The 18,619-nt window shown below is 43.9% G+C and overlaps 1 protein-coding gene and 1 pseudogene across 16 annotated transcripts in view; both read right to left on the reverse strand.

Moving 5' to 3' along the window:
- The window catches only part of RHBDL2 (rhomboid like 2), a 58,256-nt gene that overhangs the window by 18,428 nt on the left and 21,209 nt on the right, over positions 1 to 18,619 (reverse strand). For 9 of the 15 annotated variants that reach the window (XM_086379913.1, XM_086379946.1, XM_086379920.1 and 6 more), the window contains 3 exons: positions 12,579 to 12,844; positions 9,463 to 9,611; positions 7,499 to 7,611 (listed from right to left, as the gene is read on the reverse strand). In XM_086379913.1, coding sequence (XP_086236039.1) covers positions 7,499 to 7,611; positions 9,463 to 9,611; positions 12,579 to 12,824 — 508 coding nt within the window. In that variant the 5' untranslated portion in view covers positions 12,825 to 12,844. Of the gene's footprint in view, positions 1 to 794; positions 1,949 to 2,280; positions 4,648 to 7,498; positions 7,612 to 9,462; positions 10,725 to 12,578; positions 12,845 to 18,619 lie in introns of those variants that run through there. The other 6 variants (XM_086380016.1, XM_086380021.1, XM_086379987.1 and 3 more) reach the window with 3 other exon arrangements.
- Positions 2,281 to 4,276, reverse strand: LOC147375042 (NADH-cytochrome b5 reductase 3 pseudogene; annotated as a pseudogene). Its single transcript, XR_015156135.1, has one exon. The product of XR_015156135.1 is annotated as an NADH-cytochrome b5 reductase 3 pseudogene (transcript).

Raw genomic sequence — 18,619 nt, forward strand, 5'->3', positions numbered from 1 at the left:
GGGAGAAACTTTCATAGATGATAGATATGTTTACGGCATAGAATGTGGTGATGGTTTTTTGGGTGTATACTTTTCTCCAGATTCAGCAAGTTGTATACATTCAGTTCAGTTCACTCACTCAGTCGTGTCCAACTCTTTGCGACCCCATGAATCGCAGCACGCCAGGCCTGCCCATCACCAACTCCCGGAGTTCACTCAGACTCACGTCCATCGAGTCGGTGATGCCGTCCAGCCATCTCATCCTCTGTTGTCCCCTTCTCCTCCTGCCCACAATCCCTCCCAGCATCAGAGTCTTTTCCAATGAGTCAACTCTTCGCATGAGGTGGCCAAAGTACTGGAGTTTCAGCTTTAGCATCATTCCTTCCAAAGAACACCCAGGGCTGATATCCTTTAGAATGGATGGTTGGATCTCCTTGCAGTCCAAGGGACTCTCAAGAGTCTTCTCCAACACCACAATATACATTAAATATGTACAAAACTTTGTATGTCAATTACACCTCAAAAGTGATTTTTTAAAATGTTTTATGTTATGTAAACATGTCTAACATCTTCATATATATTCTTCCCTGAAGAAAAAGGAGAAAAGAATAAAAAGCAGTGGGGCCAGATGGTGGAGGGTAATACAGAGTAATCTCAGACATTTCAGGGACTTTCTGGTCCAGTGGTTGAGAATCCACCTTCCAATGCAGGGGACCTGGGTTAATTGCCCCATGGCAACTAAAGCCCACCTGCCATAATGAAGACCCAGCCCAGCTCCCCTTCCCCCCGACTCCCCGCTCCAAAAAAAAATCTCGGATGTTTCAACTTTTTATTAGCCACTGTAAATATTTTAGGAAGGATGTGTTTGAGGAAGTTGACCAGCAGCAGTATGAAGGAGAGACCGATTCAGCAAAGAGATACCTGCCAAAAGGTATTGCAAAAACAGACAGAGGATGTGAACAGGTTATTCACGTTCTCTCCTCTCTCTCTCTGCACTGAAACTGGGGCACAGCTGATTCCACATGTTGAAATCCAGCTGTGGGGGAAACAAGCATAGATACTAGAGCCAGGAAAAACGAGTGTGTGCAGGAACACATGGAGGAGGTGGAATAACAGCATCCACAGAGGCAGGGGGGAAGTAACTTGGGGAGCTGCATCACTAGGCCTGGCCAAGCCCACCTCTTTACCGCATCTTTACCAAGGCTTCCCACTTTCCATCCCCACTGCTCTAGGAAGCAGGCACAGTTGTGATTGGTAAAGTTTTGAGCACTGCCATGGGTCGGATTGGGTCCTCCCCCTCCCCAAAATAGGTTTAAGTCCTAACCCCCAGCACCTCAGAATGTGACCTTGTTTGGAAAATTGTTACAGATGTGAATGGCTAAGAGGAGGTCATATTGGCCTTGGAAACTAATACAGCCACCCCCTGCAATACGGGTATATTTACTTATAAATTACATGTATCAATATATGTACCACTTCTTTAATGTTTTGTAAAATCACATAGAATTTTAAAGGATGGGACTTATTGGTAACATAATATTCTTAAATTATTTTTACTTCATTAATGACACAAAAAGTTATTATCAAGAAATAAAAAGACATGGGGGAAACCGAAAAGCATATTACTAAGTGAAACCAATCTGCAAAGGCTACATAGTGTATCATTCCAACTATATGACATTCTGGAAAAGGAAACAATGGAGACAGTAAAAAGATACCCTTTATAATACTATAATGATGGATACATGTCAGTATTCATTTGTCCAAAACCACAGAATGTACACCAGCAAAGATGAACCCTAGTTTTAAAGTACTTTGGGTGATTGTGATGCCATAGATGTAGGTTCATCGGTTGTAACAAATGTGCCATTCTGTTGAAAATGGAGCAGGCTGTGCAGGTGTCATGGCAGGCGATGAATGGGAAACTTCAGCACTGTCCTCTCGGTTTTGCCATGAACCCAAAACTGCTCTAAAAATTAGTGTTAAAAAAATCCTTCAATGAGCAGTGTTATTAAATAAGGGCTTCCCAGGTGGCATTAGAACCCACCTGCCAATGCGGGAGACACAAGAGACACAGGTTCAATCCTTGGGTCGGGAAGATCCCCTGGAGGAGGGCTGGCAACCCACTCCAATATTCTTGACTGAAGAATCCCATGGACAGAGGAGCCTGGTGGGCTACAGTCCATAGGGTCACAAAGAGTCAAACACGACTGAGGCAGCTTAGTACACGTACACATTATTAAATAAGCATTATTATATTTTAAAACCCTGGTTAAATATCATGCCACAGAAATGCAAAGATTTTTTTTCAACTCAGCAACTTTACTTTAATGTTATGTTTGCTCATAAATGACTCTGAAAAAGCTGATATGCAAGAGACTAACATGCTGTGGTCTAAAGCAACGTCAAGGCCAATGAAAACGTCTCTTCAGGAAAGAGACTGTACTCTAAATCTCCCCCACCTGGGGCAAGAGCAGCAGAAGTGGGTACTGGGACAGACAAATAAATACACATGATCTTGGCTTTCCCACCAGGGCTGGCGGCCCAGGACCCCAAGGCACATGATCGGAGGTCGATTGCTTGGAACTTCCAAAGCCTCCCAAATGTTTGGGTCTTTGAGGGCAAGGCTGAGGTTTTGGGAGGGCACATGTGCCAGCTGGAAGGGCCCTCAGCCAGCTCCCTCCTCCCACTCCAGCCCCAGGGAGAGCCTAACTCCCTGCTGGCCAGGCCTGCTGGGCCCTGGGATGGGGGCAGACTTTCACCCCAGCAGCCCCTGCCAAAGGGACATTTTGGTGTTCCCTGCCATGCAGTGTCAGGTGCTGAGGCCTGGCAGTGGCCCTGAAGCAGAAATAAGTCAAATGCACATGAAAAATGGTGATTGCCCAAGACACTATTAGTTATACTGGCACAGGGTTGTCATTCTTCTCAGGGGGTAGATTTGTGATTGCTGGGCCTTAGGAAGAGGGAGTGGGGGGCTGTTGAGGCACCTTGCCAGGATGGAATGGCAGGTGGGAGGAGGAGACAAGGGTCCCGAGGCAGGGGGTAGGGGCCTGGCACCTGCAATTACCGGTACCTTCATGTTTATTTCCAGAGCGTGGGATGCGCTGGGGAGGGCGGGGTGCATGGTGCTGGCAGCCTCTACCCAGTAGTGTGTGTGCTGGGGGCGAGAGTGGGGCGAGGAAGGGCAAGGGCCCAAGCATCTGTAGCGAGGTCCAAATAGGAATCTGCCCTAAAGGTGGCCAAAGCAGCCCACCTGTAACACAGCCCTGCTCCCAAAGGCAAAGGGCCAGCCCAGCAGGGTGACCTCCCAGGCATGGCCAAGCCAGGCTGAACCCAGCCACAGCAGGAGATGCAAGGGAAAGTGGTGGTAATGAACAGTGTTAGGAGAAGTGGGTGCAGCCAGGGCCCATCCATCAGAAGGCAAAGTAGCACTCCTTGGGATGGCCCACATGGTCCAGGCAAGTATACTGGCTCGTGGGAAGGGGTCTGCACATCTGTACCAGCAGGCTCCTCTTCCAGGGATGGAAGGTAGTAGGGATGGAAGCCCTGGCTGTATTTCTAGGCTTCAGGGGCTCTGTCCACCATGTACCAGAGCTTGAAGCATGCAGAATGCTCATTCCTCAGTTTCTCCAGCTCAGGCTGCAGCACGATGTCCTTCTCGGTCTGGTTGGCAAGCAGCAGGTGACACACGGTGCGATCGCTGGGGTCCTTCATGATGGCATGGATCACCTGCAGCATTGAAGTGGTGCCAGTCCCTCCAGCAATCATGCCCACAGACTTCAGCGTCTTGAAGACAGGGTTGGATTTCTTGTCCAGAGAGATGGCAAACTTCACTTTGCCCTGGTAGACCAGCAGCCCATTGGAGCCCCAGCACTCAAATGGTGTCTCCAGTCTTTGTGCTTTCCATGTACTGGGGCATCTTTCCTCCAGAGGGAAATGTGGGATGGGTGTCTTTAAAGTAAACCTTGATGACCAGGTCCACAAAGCCCTGGTCATCATCACTGGAAACACGCGTGTAGGGCCAAAGGACCAGGTTCCTATTGATTCAAGCAGAGAGGTAGATGTGCTGGCCAACGGGGAGGCCCAGGATGTGCTGGGGTGACGGCAGAGCAAAGCAGAACCGCCAGGTATCCTGGCTGATGACCTTCTTGTTGATGAGCCACAGCGGGCACTTGATGTCCCAACTCTGGAGCATGATGGCCGGGGTGGAGCGCTGAAACAGCTTCCCGAGGAGGCTGCACAGGAGCCAGACTGGGGACAGGACCCTGTGGCCCAGGGTACCCAGCTGGGCCCCCATATTGGCACCACTCTGCACTCACTCCACAGCCACCACCACCAAGACCCGCAAAGATGTACTTTTAAGTTCAGTTATTTTCCATAGAAATTTTTTTCTTAATCACTTAAAATATGAAATTAAAAAAGTAATGTCCAGTTTCAACTGGAAGAATTGCATCATTGTCTGTGTGTATGTGTGCGTGTGTGTGTGTGCGCTCGCACATGCACTCAGTCTCTTCAGTCGCATCTGACTCTTTATGAGGCTATGGACTATAGCCCGCCAGGCTCCTCAGTCCATGGGATTCTCCAGGCAAGAATACTGGAGTGGGTTGCCGTTTCCTCTCCCAGGGGATCTTCCCCACTCAGGGATGGAACCCGTGTCTCCTGTGTCTCCTGCATTGCAGGCAGATTCTTTACCCTCTGAGCCACTGGGGAAGCCCCATAATTGTCTATGCTCATTCCAATTATCCAAAAAATTTGTTATAATATGGCTATTAATTCCCACCTTCCCTAACATCAGTCAGTTGTTCTTGCAAACTAATCAGAAAGTGTTAACAATCAGTAAGTTTAAAATTTACTAAAACTCTCCACTGAGAAATTTTAAATCAGATGAGAAAAGTGTTTTCTGGCTTTTTTAAGTGTGAACTGAAAAGAGTTACTTCATCTTCTTCAGCAGCAAAAATCACATAATGATGGAATGATTTCCAATAACCAGTTTTCAAAATGCCCTTTTCAAAGCATGAGTGTTTTTGGAAAAGCAGTTACATTCTCACTTCTTAAGAGAAAAATACTACTGTGTCTTCAAAGGGACATATTTTGTGTTTGTTTTTCAGCATCTATAAAGTAGCTTACTAGTGAAAGCCTATTGTTATCACAGAAAAAAAACAGACACCCAACTGTTTTTAAAAGAGAAATACATAAACTAATCAGTAAATGAGCAAAAAAGGAGAGGAATCCCTCTCGCTCATTTCAGGACTTACAGCTCCAGTGGTACTGTGTGGTATTGGTGGAGAGATAGACACACTGATCAATGAAACAAAAAGGAGAAGCCAGAAAGAGTTCCATGAAACTACAGCCACCTGATTTTTGACAAGGTATAAAAGCAACTCAGTGAAGGAAGAATGGTCTATTCAGCAATTTATTCTGATATTCACAAACAAAAAGAAAATCTGAACCTCATGCTTTAACTAACCAACTCAAATAAATCACATATTTAAATGTAAAGTGCAAAACATAACTTTAGAAGATAACATAGAGATTAAATTCAAGACTTAGGGCTCAGTGAAGAGTTCTTAGACATGACACCATGACTCGTAAAAGGAAAAAACTGATAAACTAGACCTCATCAAAACTAAAAACTTTTGCTCTGTGAAAGACTCTGCTAAGACAATCAAAACATAAGCTACAGACTGAGAGAATATCTGTAAACTACATATTCTATAAAGGACTAGGTCTGGGATATATAAAGAAGTCTCAAAATTTAACAGTTAAAAAAAATCTAATTATAAAAAAAATAAAAAATTAAAAAAAAAATCTAATTAGATAAGTGGGCAAAATTCATGAACAGATATTTCACTGAAGAGGATACAGAAATGGCAAATAAGCACATGAAGAGATGTTTAACATCATCAGCCCACTAGGGAAATGCAGGGTAAGACCATGATGAGATCACACACGTGGAGCACAGCTAAAATTAAAAGTGACAGTGGACTCCCCTGGTGGTCCAGTGGTTAAGAATCTACCTGCCAACTTAGGGGACACAGGTTCGATCCCTGGTCCAGGGAGACTGCACATGTTGCGGGGCAGCTAAGCCCACATGCCTCAACTTCTGAAGCCTGTGTGCCCAGAGCCCGTTCTCTACAAGAAACGCCACCGTAATGAGAAGCCCGCACACCACAGCTAGAGAGTAGCTTCCACCTGCCACAGCTAGAGAAAGCCCGAGTGCAGCAACAAAGACCCAGCTCAGCCAAAAATAAATAACTGTTTTAAAAAATAGCGACAACACCAAAAGCTGGCGAGGATGTGGAAAACTGAATTGTTTACACAGTACTGGGAGGACAGTGAAATGGAACGGCCATCCTGGAAAACATTTTGGCTGGTTCTTAAAAAAACTAAATATGCAACTACCATACAACTCAACCAACTTGCTCTTGGGCATTTATCCTAGAAAAATGAAAACTCAAGTTCACAAAACTATACTTAAGTTTTAAAAAACCTGTACACAAATGCTTACTGGAACTTTATTTGTAGTAACCAAAAACTGGAAACAATACAGATATCCTCCAGCGAGTGAACAATTGAACTAGTGGTGGTATACCATCCGTACCATCGAATACTACCCAGCAATAAAAATGAATAAGCTGTTGATAAATGCAGCAACCTACATGACTCTCCAGAGACTCATGCTGAGTGAAGAAAGCTAATCCTAAATGGCTGTACACTGTATTATTCCATTTATATAACATTCTTGAAGTGAGAAAATTATAGAAACAGAACAGATTAATGGGGTTGCCGGGAGGGTGGAAGAAAAGGGGGTATGGCTATAAAAATGAAACTGTGAGGAATCTTTGTGATGTTGGAAATATTTTGTACTTTGACTGTATCAGTGTGGATATCCTGATTAGGATACTGTACTGTGGTTTTGTCAGCTGTTACCATTGGGGGTAACTAGTTAAAGGGTATATGAGACCTATAGGTATTTATTTCCTACAGTGTGAATTAATAATTATCTAAAAAGTTTAATTTTTTAAAGTTTCTAATAAATAAATGGGTAGATAGGGGTTCTAATATTTCCTGCCCACACCCTAATGAATTTTTGGCATACCCAATTTGAGAGATCATTGGCATCCCAGGATGCTAGTCCCTACCCAATCTTTGGGTCCCTTTAGCTATTCTCAATGTTCTCTTGAAGTTATCTTTCTTAAATGCAAATTTGATCACGTTATTTCCCAAAATCATTAGTCTTGGGACATAAGGACCTTCTGGCTTTAGTCCTTTATCCAGTATATACACCTGGACACCAAACTACTCACAGTTGCCAGTCGTGCAGAACTCTGAGGTACCTGAGAATGGGCACAAAGACCTCTCGATATGCTTCTCTCTGGTTAACTTATTTCTAAACTTACCAGGTGCCCTAGCACATATTAGGAACACAGTAAATCTTGATTTAAAAGTTTATTGCCTTTGCTTATTGCCTCCTAAGAGTCCAGAGATGTTGATTCTGTGCTGTGTTCAGAACACTAACCTGCTATCACTCCTGCCAGGTACACCAGCCCCACGCGGAGGCCTTTATGGACCATTTCCAAGGGGATGCCCAGCCCGAGCTGCATGATGAGATTCCCCAGGATGTGCTGGACTCTGCAGAGACAAAAACCATTGTCAAACATTAGGACTAGCCCAGGCAGTTATCTCCTTGGGAGGGTAACAGGCACTGATATGTTGTTTCTAGTTAAGAACATGCTTAATGTGAATTCCATTTTCTAATTTTGTTAGGTGACTTTTTAAGAGATAAAATCTTGAGCTTCAATATGTGAAGCAGATAAAAGGACATTTTAGAAATACACATTTACTTTATGAGTTTTGTTTTACAATAATTACTGATAATGTCAAACAGAGCAGTGAGGAAGCTTTAAGGAATGGAATATAAGCTTGCAATTATGGGTTTAGCTGACAGTTGCCATCACATGTCAGCCTCAGCACTTGATTTTGTTTTAGTTGCACAGTAATATTGAGAGAATACTAATTCACTCATATTGTATTGAAATTTCAGTAGGTTTTTAAACATCTCTTGCAAGCTCAGGGTAGTCTTTAATAAAACAGAGGTGGGACTTCCCTGGTGATCCAGTGGCTAAGATTGCACTCACTCCTAATGCAAGAGGCCTGGATTTGATCCCTGGTCAGGGAACTAGATCCCACATGCCACAGCTAAGACCTGGCACAGCCAAAGAAATAAATAAAACAGATATGGCAAGAGAAACCTCATTCCCAGTTCTGTATTTAAAAGGTTTTAAATTTACCAGAATGGAAAAAAAAAAATGTTTACCTAGTAACACTAGCTAAACTTGGTTTCTCTCATATAAATATACTATAATTTGGTATAAAACATTGTTGAATACAAATGCTTTTTATTATAGTTTATAAATATGGAAAAATATTTTTAAGTGGAAATTGACATTATTTTGCTTGTCAAACCCCACAAGCGTCTATGGAAACTCTCTGAATGTCACTCGGCAAATTTCCATATAACAGTAATCCTTAATTTAGTTGCTATGTAGCAAAATGCTTCAGTTTTTTTAAGTGGGCATAGTGATCAGAATTCTGAGTGAGGTCGTAAAAGGCTATTAGCATTTAAGAGACTGTAAGCAAAACTAAAAGGCAGGCACTGCATCACCCATTGCTTGTATTATTCTAAATAAACTATTCTACACCCATCAAAATGTTGATGAATTACGTTTTTAACTTCGGCAGAGGTGGGGAGGAAGGCACTGGCAATTCACATTTTACAGGGAACATTTAACAACACCACACAACGTGGGGGACACAATTCTGGTTTGGTGACAATTTGGTCTCTTCTCATTGATATTCCTACGTAAATACCAATATTAGGCAGTTACGATACAAAGTACACTGGACTTGGAGTCAGCACTAATGAGTTGAGATCCTCACTCTGCAAATGACTGCATCCCGTAAGCCTCACACAAAACAGCGGGAGCAGCGCTTGCCTCCTAGGGTTGCCAGGAGCATCAAACAAGATTATGGATATAAAAGTGCCTGGTCGATAATAAGGGCTTCCCTGGTGGCTCAGAGGTTAAAGCGTCTGCCTGCAATGTGGGAGACCTGGGTTCGATCCCTGGGTCGGGAAGATCCCCTGGAGAAGGAAATGGCAACCCACTCCGGTATTCTTGCCCGGAGAATCCCATGGACGGAGGAGCCTGGTGGGCTACAGTCCACAGGGTCGCACCACCTACAGCACAGGGAACTGTGCTCAATATTCTGTAACCTCATTGGGAAAAGAATTTGAAAAAGAATAAATACATGTACATGTATGACTGAATCACTTTGTTGTACACCTGAAACTAACATAGCATTGTTAATCAACTATAGTCCAATATAAAATAAAGTTATAATAATAAAATACCAAACAAATGTTCAGGGTTATGGTTACTTGCAGTCACCTCTGACATCAGTGACTCAACTGTCATTGCTTACCCAGCATGAACCAGCATGTACGAGATAAATCTCCAGGCTTCCTCCCGCTTCTCAGGACGGTAGATAAAGGGACTCTCCAAGATGCCTGTGTCCAAGGTGATCCACTGTTTCTGAGGCTTCCATACAGCATAGTAAATAAATACCGCCAGCTGACAGGGAGGGGCAGACACTAAAGTTAACCATACCTGCTGCAGAAAGCGGCCCCATTAAAGCCCACGGGTACTACCTCTGTTTGAAACAATTTGCTCGTAAGAGGACCGCTCCACAGCATGTGCTCAGATGGCAGAATTCAATTCCCTGCTGTATATCTGACCGTGTAACTGTAGGCGTCTCCTGCTTCTTCCAGCAGTTAGGAGCAGCCCTAGACCAAACTTCAAAGAAGAGTCTCCCTTGAACCCACTTTCCCCTCCTCTGCCCTCCTCTTCCCACCTTCACCATTTGATCACTCATCTGCAACTTAATAGGAAATTAGGTCACCGCTAGCTTCTGAAAAATAGAGGGAAAGGGGAAAATAGTGACTTTACAGTGGGAAAACCTGGCAAACAGGACCTGAACCAAGTGATGAAGGCTCATGTCACAGGGATGGCATGTGGATGCCCCCATTCCCGAATGTGATGTGATGAGAAGGGCACTTCACTTCTGTGGTCTTCCTCCCCCAAACCCATAACTCCAGTCTAACCATGAGAAGAAATATCAGACAAACCCAGACAGAGGGACATTGTACAGAATACCTGGGCAGTACTCCTCAAGACGATCAAAAGCATGGAAAGCAAAGACAGAGAGGGTCAGAGATCAGAGCAGACTGGGGAGATGTGACAAGTAGACACAGAATGACTCCCTGGGTTCGAAAGTACAGAAGGACAGAAAGAAGTCACCGATGGAAAAACTGGTGAGATTCAAATTAGGCCTGGAGTTTAGCTAATACTAATATATCAATATGAGTTTCCTAGTTTTGACAAATGTAAAACTGTGGAAATGTAAGATATTAACATTGGGAGAAACTATCTCTGTAACTTTGCTATAAAGCTAAAATTACTCCAAAATAAAAAAATTTGCTTAAAAATTTTTTGGCAGCACCACTCAGCCTGCAGGATCTGAGTTTCTTGACCGGGGATTGAACCCAGGCCCCTGCAGTAAAAGTATCAAATTCTAACCTCTGAACTGCCAGGGAGTGCCGTCGTTTTTTTATGTACAGTCTGTCACCTCCAGCGAAATATTGAGTAGAAATGGTGATGGTGGGAATTCTTGTCTTATTTCTGATTCTAAAGGAAAAAAACGATTTTAACATTTCACTGTTTGTAGTATTAAGCCCCTAAGATGGTCCTCAAGGGTCCTCACCACTTCATAGTCACACCCTTGAACAGTTTCCTCCTTCAGTGACTCAGGGCTGGTTTCTGTGTCTGCCCCAACCAACACAGCATTGACAGAAGCTTCTTTCAGGAACGCCCCATTGGGGCCTTATCTTTATATAAGCCATAAGAGGCCAGGTCCCTACGATAGTTAAATTTATGTGTCAATGTAACTAAACCACAGTATTTGGTCAAATATCATTCTACATGTTTCTGTGACTTTGAATAAAGCAGACTACCCTCCGTAATGCGGGTGAGCTCCTATCAGTTGAAGGCTTGATAGAACAAACACTCCTTGAGCAAGAAGGAATTGTGCCAACAAATGGCCTTTGAACTTCAACTTATCCCCTGGTTGCTAGTCTGCTGGCCCACCCTGTAGATTTTAAATTTGCCAAGCCTCTGCAATTACATAAACCAATTCCTTAAATCAATCTCTCTCTCTCTCCCCCCATATATGTGTATACATAGAAGATAGATTGTGTGTGTGTGTGTACATCCTATTGATGCTGCTTCTTTAAAGAACCCTGACTAATACAGTCCTTGATAAAAAAGTTGAGGCATCAGTGGGCACTAAGAGAATAACATCAGAAACTTTCTCATACTCTTAAGTCGGGGCTTCCCTGGTGGCTCAGAGGGTAAAAAAAATCCACCTGCAATGCAGGAGACCTGAGTTCAATCTCTGGATCAGGAAGATCCCCTAAAGAAGGGAATGGCAACCCACTCCAGTATTCTTGCCTGGAGAATTCCATGGAGAGAGGAGCCTGGAGGGCTACAGATCATGGGGTCACAAAGAGTTGGACATGACTAAGTGACTAAACACACAATGCCCCTAAGTCACATCCCACGGGCAGCCATACTCTGTCAATTCCTTTATGAGGCATCATGGTGTGGGAGAAAAAGCTGGGTGAGATGAGGCTCAGGAGAAGCCCAGTCCTGGTTAAATAACTAAGTATGTGGCCTTGGGCAAGTCACCCCACTCTTTTCTGGAAAACAAAACAGCTGACTGGACCAGAGTCTGATACTCACTACATGCTGCCCAGAGCTGACATCATTAGAAGATCCCAATCCCATTTTTTCCTACTGAAATCTGGAGGCAATCTATATCTCTTTTAAACATAGAGCTCCTGATAGACCTTATGAATCAATCATAGCTGGTTCATGAGATCAAACCAATTGGACACCCAGAGATTATTTGATCTCTAAAGCCCCCACCAACTAAAATGAAATGCTGCTGCTGCTAAGTCACTTCAGTCGTGTCCGATTCTGTGCGACCCCATAGACAGCAGCCCACCAGGCTCCCCCGTCCCTGGGATTCTCCAGGCAAGAACACTGGAGTGGGTTGCCATTTCCTTCTCCAATGCGTGAAAGTGAAAGTGAAGTTGCTCAGTCGTGTCTGACTCTTAGCAACCCCATGGACTGCAGCCTTCCAGGCTCTTCCATCCATGGGATTTTCCAGGCAAGAGTACTGGAGTGGGGTGCCATTGCCTTCTCCGAAAATGAAATGAAGCCACTGCAATTGTGGTCACTGCAGAGGAGTTGTTTGAAAAATAAAACTCAACACGTAACTGAAAGTGCCTGGGAAGGCAGGAAGGACCTGGGAAGGGGACTCTGAAGAGGACGAAGTCGAGCTCTGTGTGTGCTCTACTGCCACCCCCAAGCTCTCCTCACATGTTTCCCAGTCTTTCCTCCAGGTGTGATCTGAAGCCCCAGTGTATCTGCAGCCCCCCAGGAGTCCTTGCGCCAGTGCACACCACCCCGCACGTTTACCTCAGCGATGCTGATGAAGATGATGAACAGGGGGGGCGGGAGGCAGTTAGCTCTTTCCAGGTATGTTCTTCGAACCGGTTCAGGAAGCATCCATTTTGAGACAATCCTGTGGACCTTTCTAGGCTTGAAGGGATCTTTATCTGCCCTGCCCTCTCTCATTTTCTCCTCTTCCAGCTCTTCTTTCATCTCTGTCTCCATATTCAGATTCACATCCTCCTCTATTTCCAAATCATGAGCAGCAGCCATTGTCCTGGGTCCCCCTCCACCTGAAAGGAACAAGACTGTCAGGGGAAAACAGATGACCCTATGGTCTTCGGGCCATAGCTCTTTCCTGGGCTCTCGGGCACCACCATTGGTTTCCAGTACCTTCCCAGTGAGTCAGTAGAAGGTGGCTGCAGATCTGTTGCCCAAACACACGTAATATCCATACCCTCATCATCTGGGTGTAATTGTGAAAAAGTACTAAGTTCTCCCCAGCTGAGGAAGAGGACTCCCCAGAAGTCACTTATGGAATTACCTACTGTCACCACCCAGAGTGGACTGGAGCTTTGGGATGGCAGCTCTACCTCATACACCCTTTCCTTGCCCTCTGCCACTGACTCCCAAGGCAGTTATTAGTGTAAGAGATAGCTCTGCCACGAGGCGATGCATCTCAGAGTCTAAGCCACACACGCGCGTAACCGAATTCAGCTTTGACTAGCTTACGTAAACAGTCTCCTCTCAGCTCTTAGTTTCATCTTGCTTCTACTCCCAAGCCAAACACAGGTCTCTGGTTTCTGATTCCAAATCAAAAACTATTTAATGAGCATCGACTATGTATCGGGTACTATGCTGAGAGGTGCTATGTATCAGGCACCCATTTTAGTTTAAAAAATTCCCCTCCCCTCAAAAAAGATTTAAAACCACATCTTCCCTTCTTAAATTACCGGTGTCCTTTCTAACGTGCCACCACTGCCATTCTGCGGCACATGAGTCAAGTAGGCCATTGCTCACTGACCCTCCAGGGGCAGCGCTGCCGGTCTCCCTAAAACACATCTTCCCAACAACTCTTTGACATCTGACACTCTTGGCTGAGTTGCTACTAATGTCTATACCCAGTATCCCCTTGAACTCAATCCTCAATATGTAGACACTCAAGCATTTATTCACAGACATCTGTTGAACACCTACTATGTATCAGGCGACCAGTCCCATCCCAAAGTGTTTGCAGTGTCAGGGAGGAGGCTGAGGTCAATAAAAATCACACAAATAATTGTACAATTACAGCTGTGCTAAGAGACACCAAGCAGATGCATAAGTTACTGAGGCAGCATGTCTGTAACAGTGAGGCCTGAACTACATACCCCCTCCTCTCCATGTGTCATGGTGCTATCTGTACAGTCTTTCTCCTTTTGGTTTAGTTCTGTTATATTTTACTTCTGGTTGAACTATTTAATCAAATATTTTCATAGCCAAAAAAATGGGTGCTGCTGCCTCTTACTCGCTTCAGTCGTGTCCGACTCTGTGCAACCCTATGGACTGCAGCCTGCCAGGATGCTCTAGGCAAGAGCACTAGAGTGGGTTGCTGTGACCTCCTCCAGGGGATCTTCCCAACCCAGAGATCGAACTCGGGTCTCCGGCATTGCAGAAAGATTCTTTACCACTGAGCCACCAGGGAAGCCCCTGGCAGGGATGGGGGAGGCTCAAATACACTAAAGGAAAAAAAATAATGTTTCCAGACACTACATAGAGTACAATCCAATTTTTTTTTTAAGGAATGTATTGATACGAAGGGAAAACATCTGGAGAATTAACCATGATTATATTTGCATGATAGGATTTCACTAGATTTTTGCCCTTTATGCAGGAGTGGGTCTACATTTTGTGTATGCTGAAGCTTAAACAATATGGGGGCGTGCTCTGGGAAAAATAACATTGTATTAAAATTATAAAACAGAAAAACTATAAAAGTACTTAGAATGCTTTAGAAGAAGCCTGTGTAAGTAGAAATCTGAAGCTTAAGCTTTTTTAGTATCACAGATAACCCAGCCAAAACAATCTTAAAAAAGAACAAAACAGGAGGTACCGCATTCTCTGACTCAAACTATAATTTAGAAAACTACAGTGATCAAAACAGTATGGTACGGGCACAAAAACAGATACAGAGCAAAGGAACTGAATAGAGAGGCCAGAAATGAACTCACACCTATACAGGCAATTAACCTATGACAAAGGAAGCAAGAATATACAATGCGGAAAAGACGGCCTTACACCACATATAAAAATAAACTCAAAATGGATTAAAGACTGAAATGTAAGACCTGAAACCATAGAACTTCTAGAAGAAAACACAGGCAGTCTGCTCTTTGACATCAGTCTTAGCAATATTTTTTCTGGATATGTCACCTCAGGAAAGGGAAACAAAAGCAAAAACAAACAAATGGGACTATATCATACTAAAAAGCTTTTGCACAGCAAAGAAAACTACCAACAAAAGGAAAAGGCTGCCTACTGAACGGGAGGAGATATTTGCAAATGATAGATCTGACAAGGAGTTAATATCCAAAATACACAAAGAACTCACAATACAACCCAACATAAAAAACAAACAACCCAGTGGAAAAATGGACAGGGGACCTGAGTAGATTTTCTTCCTATAAAGAAGACATACAGATGGCCAATAGACACATGAAAAGATGCACATCACTAATCTCCAGGGAAACACAATCAGAACCACAATGAGGGGAGTTTCCTGGCATCTCCGTGGTTAGGACTCCACATTTTTCACTGCTGTGGCCCAGGTTCAATCCCTGGTCGGGAAAATAGATCCAACAAGTCATGCAGTGCAGCCAAAAACAAACAAAAAGAACACAGTGAGAATCACTTCACACCTGACAGAATGGCTGTTATCAAGAAAGACAGCATAACAAGTGTTGGCCAGGGTGCTGAGAAAAGAGCCTCATGCCCTGTTGGTAGGAAGGTACTTTGGTACAGACACTGTGGAAGTGGTACATGGTGGTGGTGTAGTCGATGAGTTGGGTCCAACTCGTGAGACCGTGTGGACTGTAGCCTGCCAGGCTCCTTTGTCCACAGAATTTCCCAGGCAAGGATACTGGAGTAGGTTGCTATTTCCTTCTCCAGGGCATCTTCCTGACCCAGGGATCAAATCAGAGTCTCCTGCACTGCAGGTGGTTTCTTTACCAACTGAGCCGCCAGGGAAGTCCATGGAAAACAGTATACGGATTCCTCAAAGAAAAGCAGAATTACCATTAGATTCAGAAATTCCATTTCTAGGCACTTATCCAAAGACAATTAAAATGTACCTCCATGTTAAATGCTAAATTATTTACAGCAGCTAAGATATGGAAGCAATCTAAGTGCCCATCAATAGATGAATGGATAAAGAATATGTGGTATGCACACACACACACACACAGAGGAATATTTCTTGGCCATGAAGAAGAATAAAATCTTGCTCTGCAACAACACGGATGGACTGAAAGGGTATTATGCTAAGAGAAATGAGTCAGGCAGAGAAAGACAAATGCTGTATGATTTCATCTATGTGGGTAATCTAAGAAGCACGTGAACAAACACAATCAAACAGAAACAGAGTCATAGATACAGAGAACAAACAGGTTTTTGCCAGAGAGGAAGAGGTTGGGAGGAGGTAAGAAAAAGATGGGAGATAAAGAGGTACATTTCAGTTACAAAATAAATGTCACAGGAATAAAATGTAGTGTGGCGAATACAGTCAATAATTGTGTGATAACTATGTATGGTGACAGATGACAACTAGACTTTTCATGGTGATCATTTTGTAATGTATAGAAATAACAAATCACTATGCTGTACTCTTGAGAGTCCCTTGGACTGCAAGGAGATCCAACCAGTCCATTCTAAAGGAGATCAGCCCTGGGTGTTCTTTGGAAGGAATGATGCTAAAGCTGAAACTCCAGTACTTTGGCCACCTCATGCGAAGAGTTGACTCATTGGAAAAGACCCTGATGCTGGGAGGGATTGGGGGCAGGAGGAGAAGGGGACGACAGAGGATGAGATGGCTGGATGGCATCACTGACTTGATGGACATGAGTTTGAGTGAACTCCAGGAGTTGGTGATGGACAGGGAGGCCTGGCGTGCTGCAATTCATGGGGTCGCAAAGAGTCGGACACAACTGAGCTACTGAACTGAACTGAACTGATGCGGTATACCAGGAAGTAACAGTGCTGTGGGTCCATTATTTCAAAAACAAATAAAGTCATAGAAAAAAAGATCAGCCACATCAGATATATGTGACTACCAAAGGTGGGGGTGGGAAGGGGAATTAGATGAATGTAGTCAAAAGGTACAAATTCCTGCTGCTGCCGCTCATTCAGTTGTGTCCGACTCTTTGCGATCCCATGGACTGTAGCCTGCCAGGCTCCTCTATCCATGGGATTCTCCGAGAAAGAATGGAGTGGGGTGTCATTTACTCCTCCAGGGGGATCTTCCCAGACCAGGGATCGAACCCACATCTCTTACCTCTCCTGTGGTTATAAGATACATATGTACTAGGGATGTAACACTACAACATCATAAAGATAATTAACTGCTGTACATTATAAATGAAGGTTGTTAGGAGAATCCCAATAGTTCTCATCATAAAGAAAAAAATGTTTTTTCTATTTCTTTAATGTTGTATCTATATGAAATGATGGATGCTCACTAAACATATTGTGTTAATCATTTCATGATATATGTAAGTTGTACAACAATCATTATGTTGCACACCTTAAACTTAAAAAAAAAAAAAGATATAATAAAACAGTCCCATATGTACGAGACCTTTGCTGGACCCTAAAGTCTCAAGCACTGTACAATTTCTTCCCTCCCCTTGTGGATCAATGTCTTAAAGGATGAGTTTGTATCCACTAAACACCTTGTCATCTGCAACCCCGATCGAAACTGCTCTGCTAAGTTATGCCCTTTAAATAAATCCACTTCTGTTGTAATGTGAGTTCTAACGAAGTGTGTAGAGCAGCCCAGTCTCTTCAAAGCACATCCTCATGCAAATTCTCACGTACTCCTCTGAACAATCTGGGAAGAAAAGCAAGCAATATGTTCCCAATTCTGACCTTCCACTTTCCTAACTGAGCTTCCTGTTGAAAACCCTTCATCCCTGCCTTTCATCCCAACCACATTCCATTGGGTGACTTCTTTTTCCTACTACCCAGCCACAGGCATCCCCTCTGCGCACTTCAGCAACACTGTCCTCCTGCAACTGACCTTCTCTAACTTGGTGGGAAAAGGCAGTGTCAAGGTCACTAAAGGGCGGGTACACAGGCTAGACAGACTGGGGAATGGCCATGTCTTATTTTTATATGCCACCCCAGTAAATAGCCCTGGATCTGGGACTGTGAGCCATAGAATGGGGGCTTCGAGGGGTGGGAGGCAGGGGAATGGAGAAGTTTATGTTTAATGGGTACAGAGTTTCAGTTTGGGAAGATGAAGAAGTTCGGGAGATGGATGATGGTGATGGTTGTACAATAACGTGAATGCTATGAATTAATTATACACTTAAAAACAGTTCAAATGGTAAGTTTTATGTGTATTTTACCACACACACAAACTAAATAGTAATATTAAATTTTCAAGGTCGCTGTGAAGACTAGATAGAATATACTGTTTGTCATTCAGTTCAGTTCAGTTCAGTCGCTCAGTCGTGTCTGACTCTTTGCGGACCCCATGAATCGCAGCATGCCAGGCCTCCCTGTCCATAACCAACTCCCGGAGTTCACCCAAACTCACGTCCATCAAGTCAGTGATGCCATCCAGACATCTCATCCTCTGTCGTCCCCTTCTCCTCCTGCCCCCAATCCCTCCCAGCATCAGAGTCTTTTCCAATGAGTCAACTCTTCGCATGAGGTGGCCAAAGTACTGGAGTTTCAGCTTTAGCATCATTCCTTCCAGTGAACACCCAGTGCTGATCTCCTTCAGGATGGACTGGTTGGATCTCCTTGCAGTCCAAGGGACTCTCAAGAGTCTTCTCCAACACCATACTTCAAAAGCATCAATTCTTCGG

Source organism: Bos grunniens, chromosome 3 (assembly GCF_055505025.1).
Source record: "Bos grunniens cultivar Pamir isolate PY7600 chromosome 3, Bosgru_T2T1.0, whole genome shotgun sequence".
NCBI lineage: Eukaryota > Metazoa > Chordata > Mammalia > Artiodactyla > Bovidae > Bos > Bos grunniens.